The 13585-nt window shown below is 43.8% G+C and overlaps 1 protein-coding gene across 1 annotated transcript in view; it reads right to left on the bottom strand.

Moving 5' to 3' along the window:
• Positions 1–3869, bottom strand: part of ALKBH3 (alkB, alkylation repair homolog 3 (E. coli)) — a 91261-nt gene extending 87392 nt beyond the window's left edge. Inside the window, exons 1-2 of the mRNA XM_006865032.1 lie at positions 3749–3869; positions 3279–3382 (exon numbers count right to left, since the gene is read on the bottom strand). Coding sequence (XP_006865094.1) covers positions 3279–3382; positions 3749–3827 — 183 coding nt within the window. The 5' untranslated portion in view covers positions 3828–3869. The remainder of the gene's footprint in view (positions 1–3278; positions 3383–3748) is intronic.
• Positions 3870–13585: the final 9716 nt, after the last annotated feature.

Here is a 13585-nt window from a genome sequence, read left to right as displayed (position 1 = left end):
TGAATGCAACACCATTCCTCTTCAATTTGTCATTCCCAGTATAATAAACCATGTGGTTGTCAAATTCAAAATGGCCAATACCAGTCCACTTCAGCTCACTAATGCCTAAGTTATCGATGTTTACGTGTTCCATTTCAGTTTTAACAACTTCCAATTTTCCTAGATTCATACTTTGTACATTCCATGTTCTGATTATTAATGGATGTTTACAGCTGTTTCTCTTCATTTTGAGCTGTCTTCTCTGATCACACTGAAATCTTCTGTTCAGCTCTATAATATCATTTCTTCTGTTTGTTTTAGCTACTACTCTACATTTAAGTGTGAGTTTCAAAATCTCTTTGGATATCCATTTGGTCTTTACTTTCTTCCCAGTCTTTTAATAACCTTTCATTTTCTTTATGTATGATCTCTTTGTCATTCACGTGTCTGGTCTTCTGTGATTAGTGTTCAATGCGTCAAATCTATTCTTAAGATACTTTGTAAATTTAGGTGTGATATATTCAAGGTTGTACTTTGGCTCTCAAGGACTTGGTTTTAATTTTCTACAGCTTCGACTTGAATTTGCGTATTAATAATTGGTTGCTGTCTATGTTGGACAAGTCCAATGAATAAGCTATTGGTCTTGCAAAGCTCTATCATGTGATCTCCAGTGTCATTTATCACCAAGGCCTTATTTCCAACATCTGACCCTTCTTTGTTTCCTACTTTTGCATTCCAATCACCAGTAGTTATCAATGCAACTTGACTGAATCTGGAAGTCCTAGTCAGAGCAATTATGCAACAAAAAGTAATATAAGATACCCAACTTGGAAAGGAAGAGTTAAAACTATTTCTATTCACAGAAGACAGGACCTTATATATAGAAAATCCCAAAGAAATCAGAGAAAAGCTACTATAGCTAATAAATAAATTCAGCAAAATTTCAGTATATAAGATCAATACACAAAATAATCAGTTGCTTCTACAGACCAGCAGTGAACAAGCTAGAAAGGAAATTTAAGAAAACAATTCCACTTACAATAGCATCTAAAAAATATATGTATAGGAATAAATTTAACCAGGCAGGTGGAAGATTTGTACACTGAAAATCACATACCATTGTTTAAGGAAATGAAAGAAGATCTAAATAAATGGAAAGATATTCTGTGTTTACAGATTAGAAAACTGAATATTCCTAAGATGTTAATACTACCCCAAATGATCTTCAGTTTCAATGTAAACCCCTATCAAAATTCCAGCAGCAAAAATGTAAAAGTCAATCCTTAAATTTATGTGGAATGGCAGAGACCTGAAGAGCCAAATCAATCTTGAAAAAGAACAACAAAGTAGGACTCACAGGTCCCAATTTCAAAATATTCTGTAAAGTTACAGTAATAAAAACTGTGGTGGTGACAAAAGGTCTGCATACAGACGAACAGAATAGAATTAAAACTTCAGAAATCAACCCACATCTATGGCCAACTGAGTGTCTTATAAGGGAGCTAAGTTCATTCAATGAAGAAAGAATGGCTCTTCAACAAAAAGTGCCAGGGCAACTAAGTCTCCACTTGCAGAGTCTCACACCACACACAAAAATTACACCACAAACGCATTAGTGACCTAAGTACAAGAACTAAAGCCATAAAACTATTAAAACAAAACAAACCCATACAACTTCAATACCTTGCTTAAGACACCAAAAGTCTGAGCAACAAAAGAAAGTATAGGTTAAGTGAGACTTCACCAAAATTAAAAACTTTTGTGCAGCAAAGGACTTTATCAAGAAAGTGAAAAGACAACATGCAGGATGAGAGAAAATACTTGGGAATCATATATCTGGTAAGGTTTTAGTATATAAAGAACGCCTACAACTCAACAACAAGAAAACTCATTTTTTAAATGGCAATGGACTTCAAAGATATATAAATGGCCAATAACCACATGAACAGAGAGATGTTCAAAGTCATTAGTCACTGTTATTGTTAAGTGTCATCAAGTCTGGTTCTGACTCATAGTTTCCAAGGAGCAGCTGGGACTGTGAACTGCCAATCTGTTCAAACTGACCTTGCGGTCCGTTGCTTTATCCCACACGCCAAATGCAAATGGAAAGCACACTGAGCTAGCACTTCATAGATGGCAATGATCAGAAAAGCAGAAAGTAGTAAGTGCTGAGGATATGAAGAAACTGAAACCCTCATCCACTGCTGGTGAGAAGGCAGAAGGTGGAAGGCAAAATGTGTGAAGGTGGTGCGGCTACTTTGGAAAACAGCTGGGCAATTTATCACAAAATGGAACGCAGAACTACCACTGTGCTCCAGCAATTTCATGCCTATGTAGATACTCCCAAAGACCTGAAAACAGGTACCCAGATATTTGAGCACCAATGTTCATTCTGGCATTATCTATAGTAAGACGCAGATGGCAACAATCAAGTACCTGTGAATCAACAAAATATGGTATATCCATACATTGGAACATTAAGCCACAAAAAGAATTTAAATTCTAATATATGCTATGACATAGATGATCCATGAAAGCATTATGCTGAGTGATCAATAAGCCAGACACAAAAAGACATATATTGCATGATTCCACTGACATGAAATTTCACTTACATGAAATTTCTAGACTAGGCAAATGCACACAAGTATTGTTAGTGGTTACTAGGGACAGGAAGGAGAGGGATGGGGAGTCACTGCCTCAGTGGCATTGAGTCTCAGTTTGACGTGATGAAAACCTTTTGGAAATAGGTTATGATGATGACTGCACAGCATGGGGAATGAAATTAATGTCAAGGAAATGTGCACTTAAAAACGGTTAAAATGGCAGATGTTTTTGTATATATATTTGGTATATATATTTTACCACAATAAAATTATTAAAACAAAACAAAAACATAAACCTTCACTGTTAATTACATCAGTCCCTATGTGTGTGTGTGTGGAGTGGGGGGGTGGGGGGAGAATGAGCTAAAAACCAGGCATTTTATAACAGAAATTTCAATGCAATTCCAGAGCTGTTCGCTATACCAGTTCTGAAGACATGGGTTTAGGGCTGTTAGAAGTTGAATAACCAATGCAAGCTCTAGTTACAGTATAGCCTACCTGCCTAAAGAACAGGTATAATGTAAGATAACTATAGACTGGGGACATACTAAGGAACTGATACAGCACATTCCAATAGTATAAAAGTCCTTTCACTCTCTTATTTATTAGTGAGCATACTCAGTAACTCTTTGAGTGTCTATTATATGAATAAGTCAATCTTTGTTACTGTTGAAGGAGAAAACAAGAATTTACCTGCTGGGGTTCTTTGAACAGAAACTCTCTGTCAGACAGATGCTGCTCCTGGTTCCTCCAGATCTGGCTAGGCCTCTGATGGAGATGTCTCTTAGCAGGGGCAGCTGTAGAAAGTGAGAGAACAATGTCAAACCAGGGCAAAGTTGGCTTGTATCACGGTCTACTGAGCAAAGGCCAATACAATTCACTTAGTGATATCCCTGATGACATCTAGAAATTAATTGGTAAATTCAACAGAAGATCTTAAGACACACACTGAAAGTTCTGAGGGTAATAACTAAAAATACAGAACACCAAAAAAATCACCCTCATCTTAAGAACAAAACCAAAATAATAGCTTCATTCTAAACAACCACTTTAACATCAACTGAAATGGGAGTCTATTCTAAGGAGAAGGATATGAGAGGATAGTGGCTGTTCACATCCACAGATAAAATACATACACATACAAGATCCCCACAGGTTCTTACCAGGTTGAGCAGTGGCCTGGCTCTTAGCAGGGCCAGCCCAGGCTCCCTGCACTCGGGCTCGCTGCCTTTTGTTCTCCATGTGGACCAAAACAGGCTTCTGCACTTAGCTTTCACAAGATTTCTGATTCTCACAGCAGATGCTATTTAAAAAAAAAAAAAAAAGTGCTTTTCTTTATTGTGAGCTTGGACTGCCATGCTGTCAGTCAATTCTAGCCATAGCAACCCTGTATAAGAAGAGAACTGTCTCTTGAGGTTTCCTATGGTTGATACAAGCTGAAATCAACTCAGTGACAATGAGTTTGGTTTGTATGTGTGTTTAATCTTAATAGGAGATTTCCAGGTTTCTCCTCCAGAGCAGCTGATGGGTTCAAAAGTGCTGACCTTTTAGTTAGCAACTGAGCACATAACCACTGTGCTTGGACTATCAACAGGTAATTATAGCCCCATCAGAGATAAGAGATGGCTCAGAGCAGTCAGAGATTCTATAGAAAATCTACCGGTAACATATCTCAATCCAGGAGTTTACTGTCATTGGCTTTAGTGTTTATTTTTTGTAATCTTGTCATATAACCTTCCATTCTTTCACAAGAATGTGTTAGAAAATTCTAAAATCCTACCATAAACTACATTTTTCCTATTATCCCTCAAGAGCAGAACTAAGCACACTGAAACACTCTCATTATCACCTACAAGGAAATTAGAAACCAGGCTAAGACTCAATTTCTACGTGAATTTCCATATTCATATCCTATCATTTATCATGCGGCTGCACCAAACTTCCCTGGCAGCTTGCAGAAAATCTGATTTGGGACAAGTAGGATAATCCCAAGGTCGGTGGTTCAAACTCACCAGCCACTCCTCAGGAAACCCATACAGGGATGCTATGAATCAGAACTGACTCGACAGCACTTAATAACAAGGATTTGTTGTGGTTGTTGTTGTTGTTGTTGTTAGGTGACATTGAGTCAGTACTGACTCATAGTGACCTTATGCACAGCAGAACGAAACACTGCCCGATCCTGAGCCAACCTCACTACTGTTGCCACGCTTGAGTCCATCAATGCTGCCACTTGGCCAATCTATCTCATTGGGGGGTCTTCCTCTTTTTCTCTGACCCTCCACCTTACCAAACATGATATCCTTCACCAGTGACTGGTCCCTCCTGACAATATGTCCAAAGTATGAGAGACAAAGTTTGACCATCTTGGCCTCCAAGGAGCACTCTGGCTACATTTCTTCCAAAACGGATCTATTGGTTCTTTTGGCAGCCCATGGCACTTTCAATATTCTCCTCCAACATCGTAACTCAAAAGTATCAATTCTTCTACGGTCTTCCTTATTCACTGTCCAGCGTTTGCATGCATATGAGGTGACTGAAAACACCATGACTTGGGTCAGGTGCACCTTAGTCCTCAAGCTGACATCTGTGCCCTTCAACACTTTAAAAAGGTCTTGTGCAGATTTGCCTAATGCAATACATCATTTTATTTCTTGACTGCTGCTTCTGTGAGTGCTGACAGTTGATCCAAGAAGAACCATGTTGTTGTTGTTGTTAAGTGCCTTCGAGTCGGTTAAGAAGAACCATAAACACTGGTAATTGCAAGGCTGGCAGTTCAAACCCACCAGCCACTCTCAGAAACCCTGTATGGGTCACTGAGTCGGAAATGACTTGACAGCACACAACAACATAGACATATCTTTGTAACATGCATTGTAAGGAGGTGGTGATGTGAACATACGTATGGAGACCAAAAGGTTAAATCACTTACCTAAAGTCACTCAGGAAATCAATGGTGTTGTTGCTAAGTGCTGGTGAGTCAGTTCTGACTCACAGTGACCCTGTATGGGATTTCTGAGGAGTGGCAGAGGGTTTGAACTGCTGACCTTATGGTTTGCAGCCCATTGCTGATCCTACAGCACCACACCAAGAGGTATTAATTTGATGCTTTAGTCATTGAGTGCTCAGCCCACAGCAATTACATGAGCATACACAGCTACACAGCTACAAAACCAAGGAGGCTCCAGTCTATGGGTGGAACTCAGAATGCTTAACACCTCAAGTTGTCAAACATAACAAGTCCATTTTTAGAACTTATTTAGCCTAATGACCCCAAAGCCTCATCTCCAAACATCCAGACTCAATAAAGCTTGAGTTAGAGCCAAGAATCGTCTTAACAAATTCCCCCCAGGCAGTTAGCAGGTCATTCTTCTCGTTTAATTAATGAGGACATGACATGGGCTTTGCCAAGAGTTAATGGAAGAATTAAATACCAAGACTCCACTAACACAAGATGTGTGGAGGAAGCCCCTGTCTGACATTTTCTTTCAAACAAGATCGTAAAAATTTCTCACTTCCATTAGCTATATTCCCCAGAGGGGCTCTGACCTGCTCACCTCCTTGCCCCATTCGCAGTTAGGTAACGGCATGTGTGCCCCAAATACTTAACAGCCAGGGTATTTGGAAATGCAGATCCCCCAGTCTCATCGACCCTCATTTGTGACGTTCCAGAATCTGGTTTTCATTAACCCCAACCTCCACCCTAGGGTTCTTTAGCTGAAGTTTGAGGACCCTGCTGCAGTGCAAAGAACAAGGACTCTGCTCGCTTTGGATCCACTTCTGTCACTTCCAGCTGCGTAACCTGAAGCAAACGACTTCACCCTCCTGAGCCTCGGTTTCTTCTGGGCACACAGAGGAATCCCCTCCGCCAGCCCTCAGGAGAAACACAGATTAAGGCGGAAACGCCAAGTGAAAGACCCTAGTCCTCGGTAAAGCGTATATCTCTGCCTAATTTAGACCTTTTTCCTCTCCTAGAAGGCTGTCTGCTCCCACAAGATTTACAGTCTCCGAAATCCTAAGGAGGAGTTCTATTCTGTCCTATTAGTTTTACTAAGCGTCGGAATCGACTCCGTGGCAGTAAGTTTGTTTTTGTTTTCCGTGTCAGAGTCTCGAGATATGAGCCCCGAAAGCGCCCGGGAAGCCCGGAAGCCGCACCTGCTGGCGGAGCCGGGGTCGCAAGTCTAAACCCCTCGGCTCTTGAGCAACTTCTGTTGTTTCATAGCCAAACCGCCGCCCGCAGCCTGAGGGACCTTAACAGTTTGACACCACTGGGCTACTATTAAACTTAAGCCGCGGCATCCGGCACGTCCATTTCACGTCACGGGCGCCACCACCGCTTCCGGTGTCACAGCGTGGCGTCCGGGCAGCCCCGCATCCCCGTGTGCAGAGGGTAGAGTTGCCGGAAGTGCTGATGGGAAACCGGTGTTGGAGGGACGCAGTGGAACCGGGTGAGGGAACTGGATGTGAGAATGAAGACTTGATTCCTACCCCGAAGTCCCCGGGGTAGTGAGCTCCCCAGCACCGAAGACGTCCAAGCCGCTGGCATTTCTGTTCTATGCTGTGGGAAAGATGGGGAGTGGGTTAGGCTCCCTCGCCCGATTCAGCTGGAAGGACCAAGTTAATGAGCTTTTGTAACCATGACTCGTGTTTATTGTAGGTGGTAATGTAATGCTGGTAGCTTGCCGCTTTTGTGTACCCTAGTTTAAAGGGAGAGGAACTCTGGTAGTGTAGTGGTTACGAGTCGCACTGCTAACCTCACAGTCAGCAGTTCGAAACTACCAGCCGTTCCATTGGAGAAAGATGAGGCTTTCTGCTTTCGTAAAGATTTACGGAAGTCTCGGAAACCCTGTCCAGGGTCGCTAAGAGTCGGAACCGACTCCACGGCACACCACCACCAATATAAAGGGATGGGCGTGCAAACCCAAAAGAGCTTCCTCTCTCCGGGGCCATGCTGGACACTACACTGCAATAAAGGCTACGGCTCACCTTCCCTCGGCTCTGCGTTTCTTCTTCTGACTGTCCGATTCCACTAAGGACTCCGCGAACCTCGATCAGCAGTATGACAATTGGCAGGCTAGGCAGGATTCGGAGCCCAGTGCGCCAATGGCCGGTGGGATAGAGGGGTGTGTGGTCCTCGGTGGCCTCCCTCCTCTCGGGCTGGGCACGCCCTTGGGAATGGTCCGAGGTGGATGGGTTGCCCGCTCGGGTAGAAAAAGCTCTCCATACGGTTGGGGAAGCTTTTGAGAAAAAGGGGGCTTATACCCGGTCGGGGAGGTGGGCCGGGTTTTCCTCACAGCCTTGCAGCTGGAGCTGCTGAGATCACAAGTACAGGTCCCAGAGTAAACGAAACGACTATTAGGAGGAGCAGCGCCTGGAGCCCAAACTAATGGCTTCTTGCAGGGAAGAAGGGGATAGTGAGGTTCGGTTCAGGGCTTGACCTGAGGCAACACAGATGAAAACCCAGCAACCCAAGGCCCAGGTAATCTACAAGCAATCGAGTTCACTACAGCCTACACGCAGGCAGAATTGGAGGATCTGGGCCAACTGTGGAACTTGGGGGTGGGTGGCATTTTGTGTACCCAACAGGAAATGGAGAAATTCGCCTCTGTTACGCCACGGACTGCAGAACAGTCACAGGAATGTACCAGGAGGGCGTGCGACCCACTCTTTGCTGGACTGGGTAATGGCTGCCTGTTGCCCCATGGTGACATCCCAGAAACTGTCAGCAAGTGGAGGTCATACACTGAATTGGTGCAGGTGCTCCGAGCTGGACATGCGTCAGGCTATGTTTAATTTCAACACTCCCGGTGCAGACGATGTGAACGTTTTACCACCTGCATGAGGGAAAAGATATTACAGAATGCTCCTTCCTCCCCGTTTAGGTCTTTGGTTGCCATTCTTGCGCCAAGTAACCACGAAGGAGACAATTCTTGAGGAGGCGGAGATTCACAAAACACAAAAGGGAGTACAGGCGCTATCCCACCAAAAGGTGCCTAAGAAGGGAGCAAGGTTGTTATTTTTTTTAATCGAAGATGGAGCCCAAAGTTGAAGCCAAAGCAAAGGCGTTGAAGGCCAAGAAGGCTGTCTTGAAAGGCCAAGGTGAACGCCTTGATCAGATAGAGATCATCTAACCTGAGTCAAGCTGGCTAATCCTAAATACGAAGAAAAAAAGAGAAGGGTGGTAAAGGTAACCTGCACTCAGATGTGGACAGGATAAGACAGGAAACTAAATGCGTATCTACTAGACCCTTGGCAACAATTAAAGCAGTTCATCTCAGTGAAGAGGCAGAGGATATCAGAATCCTCTGACATGAGGGGTCACTCAAGCACACGAGCAGTCAGATTAGAAGACCACATGAAGTCAGGAAATCAGGAGTCCTCCCATCATGATAGATGGCTACAGGGGCACTGTGTGCCGGTGAAGGCAGTGGAGCTGCCTTTGAGGATAGGTGATTGCCTTCCAGTACCTGTCAGGTGTATATGTCTCCTAGCCTGAGTATATCCTGGGTGTGGTTGTCCTCCAGGGCCAGTGATTAAAGACCACGGTTGGAGAATTTCGCCTGTGAGTAAGTCTCATGAAAGCAGTGGTGGAAGGATGTAGGGGGGCATGAAGTTTCATGGGCCATACCACCCCCAGGCAGTGGGAATCATTGAGAGCTATAATGGACTCTTGAAAAAGGGTTTGAGAACTGGAGATCCCGCAACTTGGCTAAAAGGATGGTCAAAAAGACTTCGGGCAGTACTCTGAGCCCTCAATGAGCCAAGTCAGAGAAGGAGACACCGCAGTAAAAGCACTGTTGCACCAGGCTGCTGCCCAGTCTGCAAATCTGGACTGCCGACCAAGTACTAAAACCAGGGTTTGTGAGACACAGTAATTCATTACTTCCCGAGACGACAGGGCTGGCCCACCGGTCAACGAACTCAGTGGACTTGACCATGGACAGTCCTATGGGGAAGGGGCCTAGAAATGGGCCTATAAGTGAGTTCCTGGTGACTGGGGCCCCCCAGTTTTGATGATACATTTCCCGAGATCAGAGGAGGACACCACCTCCTAAAGGAAACCTTTGTACTATCTGTATGGCCCATTACAAGTTGTTCATTGCTGCTACACTTAGAGCTGCAGCAGGTACAGACCATTGCCCAGAGAGTGTGGTATGCCCAGCCTGGCTAGACTCCTTCAGCGATCACCTTGTTATCAGCAGACAGGAAATTAGCCTGTATATTACCGGACAGATGAGAGCTGCCATTACTAGAACCCCTGACCTCTGTCTTTCCATCCACAGCACAGTGTATGCCAACACCCTGGTAGAATGGACCCACGTTTGCTAATGTAACCAACAGCTCCTCCTGTTAGCTCTGCACAGAATTTTTGATCAGCGCTACGAGGGGACTACCCGGGAGAGTGAAGCCTGCTATACCAAGAAAATTGGACTTGGTTCCAATTTTAAATGGAAGCTCCTTGACCCAACCCAATCTGGAACGAGACCATAGTATGATTATTTGCTTTGGTTTGAGAGCAAGTAAATTGCTCTTGCTCTTGGATAGGATTCTACATTTGGGGCGGGGTTGGATGGCTGACATCTGAAGCTGTTGAATTGCCCATTTCTGCTCCAAGACGTATAGCCCGATACCTTATGGGGGTTATTACTGTAGGGTGGACACCCTCTGCTTTTTGCAGAGAGACGTATGTAAGGCCACTGAGACAAAATGGGGTGCTTCATCTAATAAGAAAATGGGCATTCCCAGTGTTAAGGGGAAGCCTCTGGATTTGTGGGCAGCACAGATGGTCCTACTGCTGGCCAACTGGACTGGAAAGGGTACATGGGTATGGCCCTACATTCCTGGACATGTGATATACACAATGAAGAATCGCACAGCCAAGTGGGAAGCCTTCAAAGCCAGACTTAGGGTGAAACGGATGGCTTGCTGGTTTTATCCACTAGGACTCTGATCCCCTCGAGGTGCTAGAGATAAATACCTTAGCACTGCACACTGCCTGTACTTTCATTCATCACACCAAGCCCTCTCCCTTTTGAACACTTGTTGTTAAGTGCCATCGAGTCGGTTCCAACCCATAGTGACCCTATATAGGGTTTCTGAGGAGCAGCTGGTGAGCTTGAACTACCGACCTTGCAGTTCAAACGACTTTGCAGTCCAGTGCATTAACCCACAGTGCCACATCAGGACACCTTTGAACACTTAGGTGTATCAAGTGAGGAAAGCGGTGTTGCAAAATCACAGGGCCTTAGATATTCTGTCTTGCAAGGGGGTGTTTGTGCCCTGGTTGGAGCATAATGCTATGTGTATATTCCAGACGAACACCATAGCGTAAGTCAAGTCTTGGGGGTCTTGCAGACAGAAACCTAAGCCATTGAACAACTAACATGGGACCTCCTACAGGAGTGGTGGCTGGTGTACACCTGTTATTATTGGGAATACTAATAGGGATTGCATGGCTCCTCCTAGGGGATTGCTGTTGTTTATATTGTGGTTGATGCATACAGTGCTCCTCAGTCCTCACACAGGGACTGTCTCAGAAAACTCCTGTCTTGTAGATTGTGAGGTGAGAAACCTCAAAGGAGTGGAGTATGGGGAAGATGGAGTTGGTCATGCTCCCACTCCTGTTTCCATGAGAAAGACCACCATAATGAATCAGTGGTTCCTACTCACACCCTGACAGCTTTTGTAACCGTGACTCATGGTGCTTATGTAACTGGTGATGTACTGCTGGCAGAATAATTCTTTTGTGTACACTAGTATAAAGGGATGGGTGTGCAAACCGAAGAGCTCTCTCTCTCTCCAGGGCCGTGCTGGACACTGCACCACAGTAAAGGTCAGGGCTCACCTTCCCTTGGCTATGCTTTTCTTCTTCAGACTGTCCACTTCCACTAACGACTCTGCGAACCTTGCTCAGCAGTACGACATATGCTGAAAAAGTGACTGGGGAAGACGGTTGGTGACTCAGGTCATAATATACTAACCAAAGCAAAAGGGTTTGAAGCTTAAGACGTGCCGCTTTGTACTCCCACTGCAGTCTGTGTATACTTCAACCATAGCACTGAAAATGGCATGAGACCAAACTGTTTTCATCTTGGTTCCCTAGTGCATAAGTGTATGTTGTTGTTATTAAGTGCCGTCTAGTCAGTTCCGACCCATAGTGACCCTGTATAGGGTTTACAAGGAGCAGCTGGTGAGCTTAAACTGCCAATCTTGCAGTTCAAATGGCTTTGCAGTCTGGTGCATTAACCCACAGTGCCACACCAGGACTCCTAAGTGTATAGTATAGTAAAAACTCAAATGTTTGAGTGAACAAATCTGAGCTTCAGCCCAGGCACCATCATTTACTAGATATTTAATCTAAGGCAAGTATTCTACTTCAAAAAATAGGCATGGCTTCTTTGTGAAAAATTAAATGAAATTAGTGTATGTAAAGAATTCGGCACAATATCTGTTATTAATTGCTGTTAAGTCGGTTCCAACTCATTGAAACCCTGTATAGAGTTCTGAGGAGTGGCTGGTGGGTTTGAACTGCCGACCTTGTGGTTTGCAGTCCAGTGCTGATCCTACAGAAGTATAATGTCTAGCATATAATAAAGGCTCAATAAATCTATAAGGTAAAGACAGTCTTAACATTTATGGATCCTTTATTGTATGCTAGACATTGTGCCTCTGTAGGATTAGCACTAGATTGTGAACCACAAGATCTTGAGAAACATCAAAGTGACCATGTTAAACATGCATGTATGTACTCTATGATGTGAAAAAGGTTTGTGTTGATTGGTAAAAATAACACTGAATTAACTGTTTTGTGTAAGTTATTTTTCTTAGGTCAACCAAAGTATGTTGTTGTTGTTGTTAAGTGGTGTCGAGTCAGTTCCTACTCATAGCAACTCTGTATAAGGTTTCTGAGGAAGAGCTGATGGGTTTCAAACACCAACCTTAAGATTAGCAGTCCAGTGCTTAGACCACAGAGCCACACCAGGACTCCAACCAAAGTATGTTGTTGGTGTAATTAAATGCTGTCAAGTTGGTTCTGGTTTATAGGTATCTGAGGGGCAGCTGGTGGGTTTGAATCAGTGACCTTGCAGTTAGCAGTCTAGTGCTTATCCTACAGCACTACAACAGGACTCCAAACCAAAGCATAGTCACTATGAAAAATCTTTAAAATACACCTTGTATTATATAGTGCATACCTATAGGAAACTCTGGTAGCGTAGTGGTTACGAATCGGGCTGTGAACCTTAAGGCCAGCAGTTCGAAACTACCAGCCGCTCCGCGGGAGAAAGATGAGGCGTTCTGCTCCCGTAAAGATTTACAGCCTCGGAAACCCTGTACAGGGTCGCTATGGGTCGGATCCGACTCGATGGCACTTAACAACAACAACAACAACAATAGGAAACTCAGTGTACCTATATTGTTGCTAGTATCAAATCCACTTTTCACAGCATCCAATATTCTATGTTATACTTGGTGACATTGAAGGAAAAATGACTTATCCTAGAACAGAAAGTAGAGACTGTGGTGTAAGGCCAGACTATAATTTTTCCCATCAACTAGTAATTTGTCAGCATTTGCTTCTAGCTCAGGAAGGTTAACTGTATTTTCCAAAAGATGTTACTCATTTCTTTTCAATGATTATGATTTTGAAACAGAACAAAGAAACTTGGATTTAAAAAGTCCCTAAAAGTAGTGATTGGAGTCCTGGGGTGGCGCTGTGGGTTAATGCGCCAGACTGCAAAGTCGTTTGAACTGCAGGGTCAGCAGTTCAAGCTCACGGAAACCCTATACAGGGTCGCTATGGGTTGGAATCGACTCGATGGCACTTAACAACAACAAAAGTAGTGATTAACATCTCTTCAGCCTCAAGGTTCTGAAACATTGATCCATGGTCTTACCTCTGAAATTCCTGCATATATATATATTTATAAATAGAATTACCTACTTTTTTAGTAGGTGCCCAAGGTTATTCTGAGACATAGGAAGTTTAAAACCTGTAGGGT

This window comes from Chrysochloris asiatica, unplaced genomic scaffold (assembly GCF_000296735.1).
Source record: "Chrysochloris asiatica unplaced genomic scaffold, ChrAsi1.0 scaffold00075, whole genome shotgun sequence".
Classification (NCBI taxonomy): Eukaryota; Metazoa; Chordata; class Mammalia; order Afrosoricida; family Chrysochloridae; genus Chrysochloris; species Chrysochloris asiatica.
Note: the sequence above shows the minus strand (reverse complement) of the source record. Positions and strands in the feature narration are given on the sequence as shown.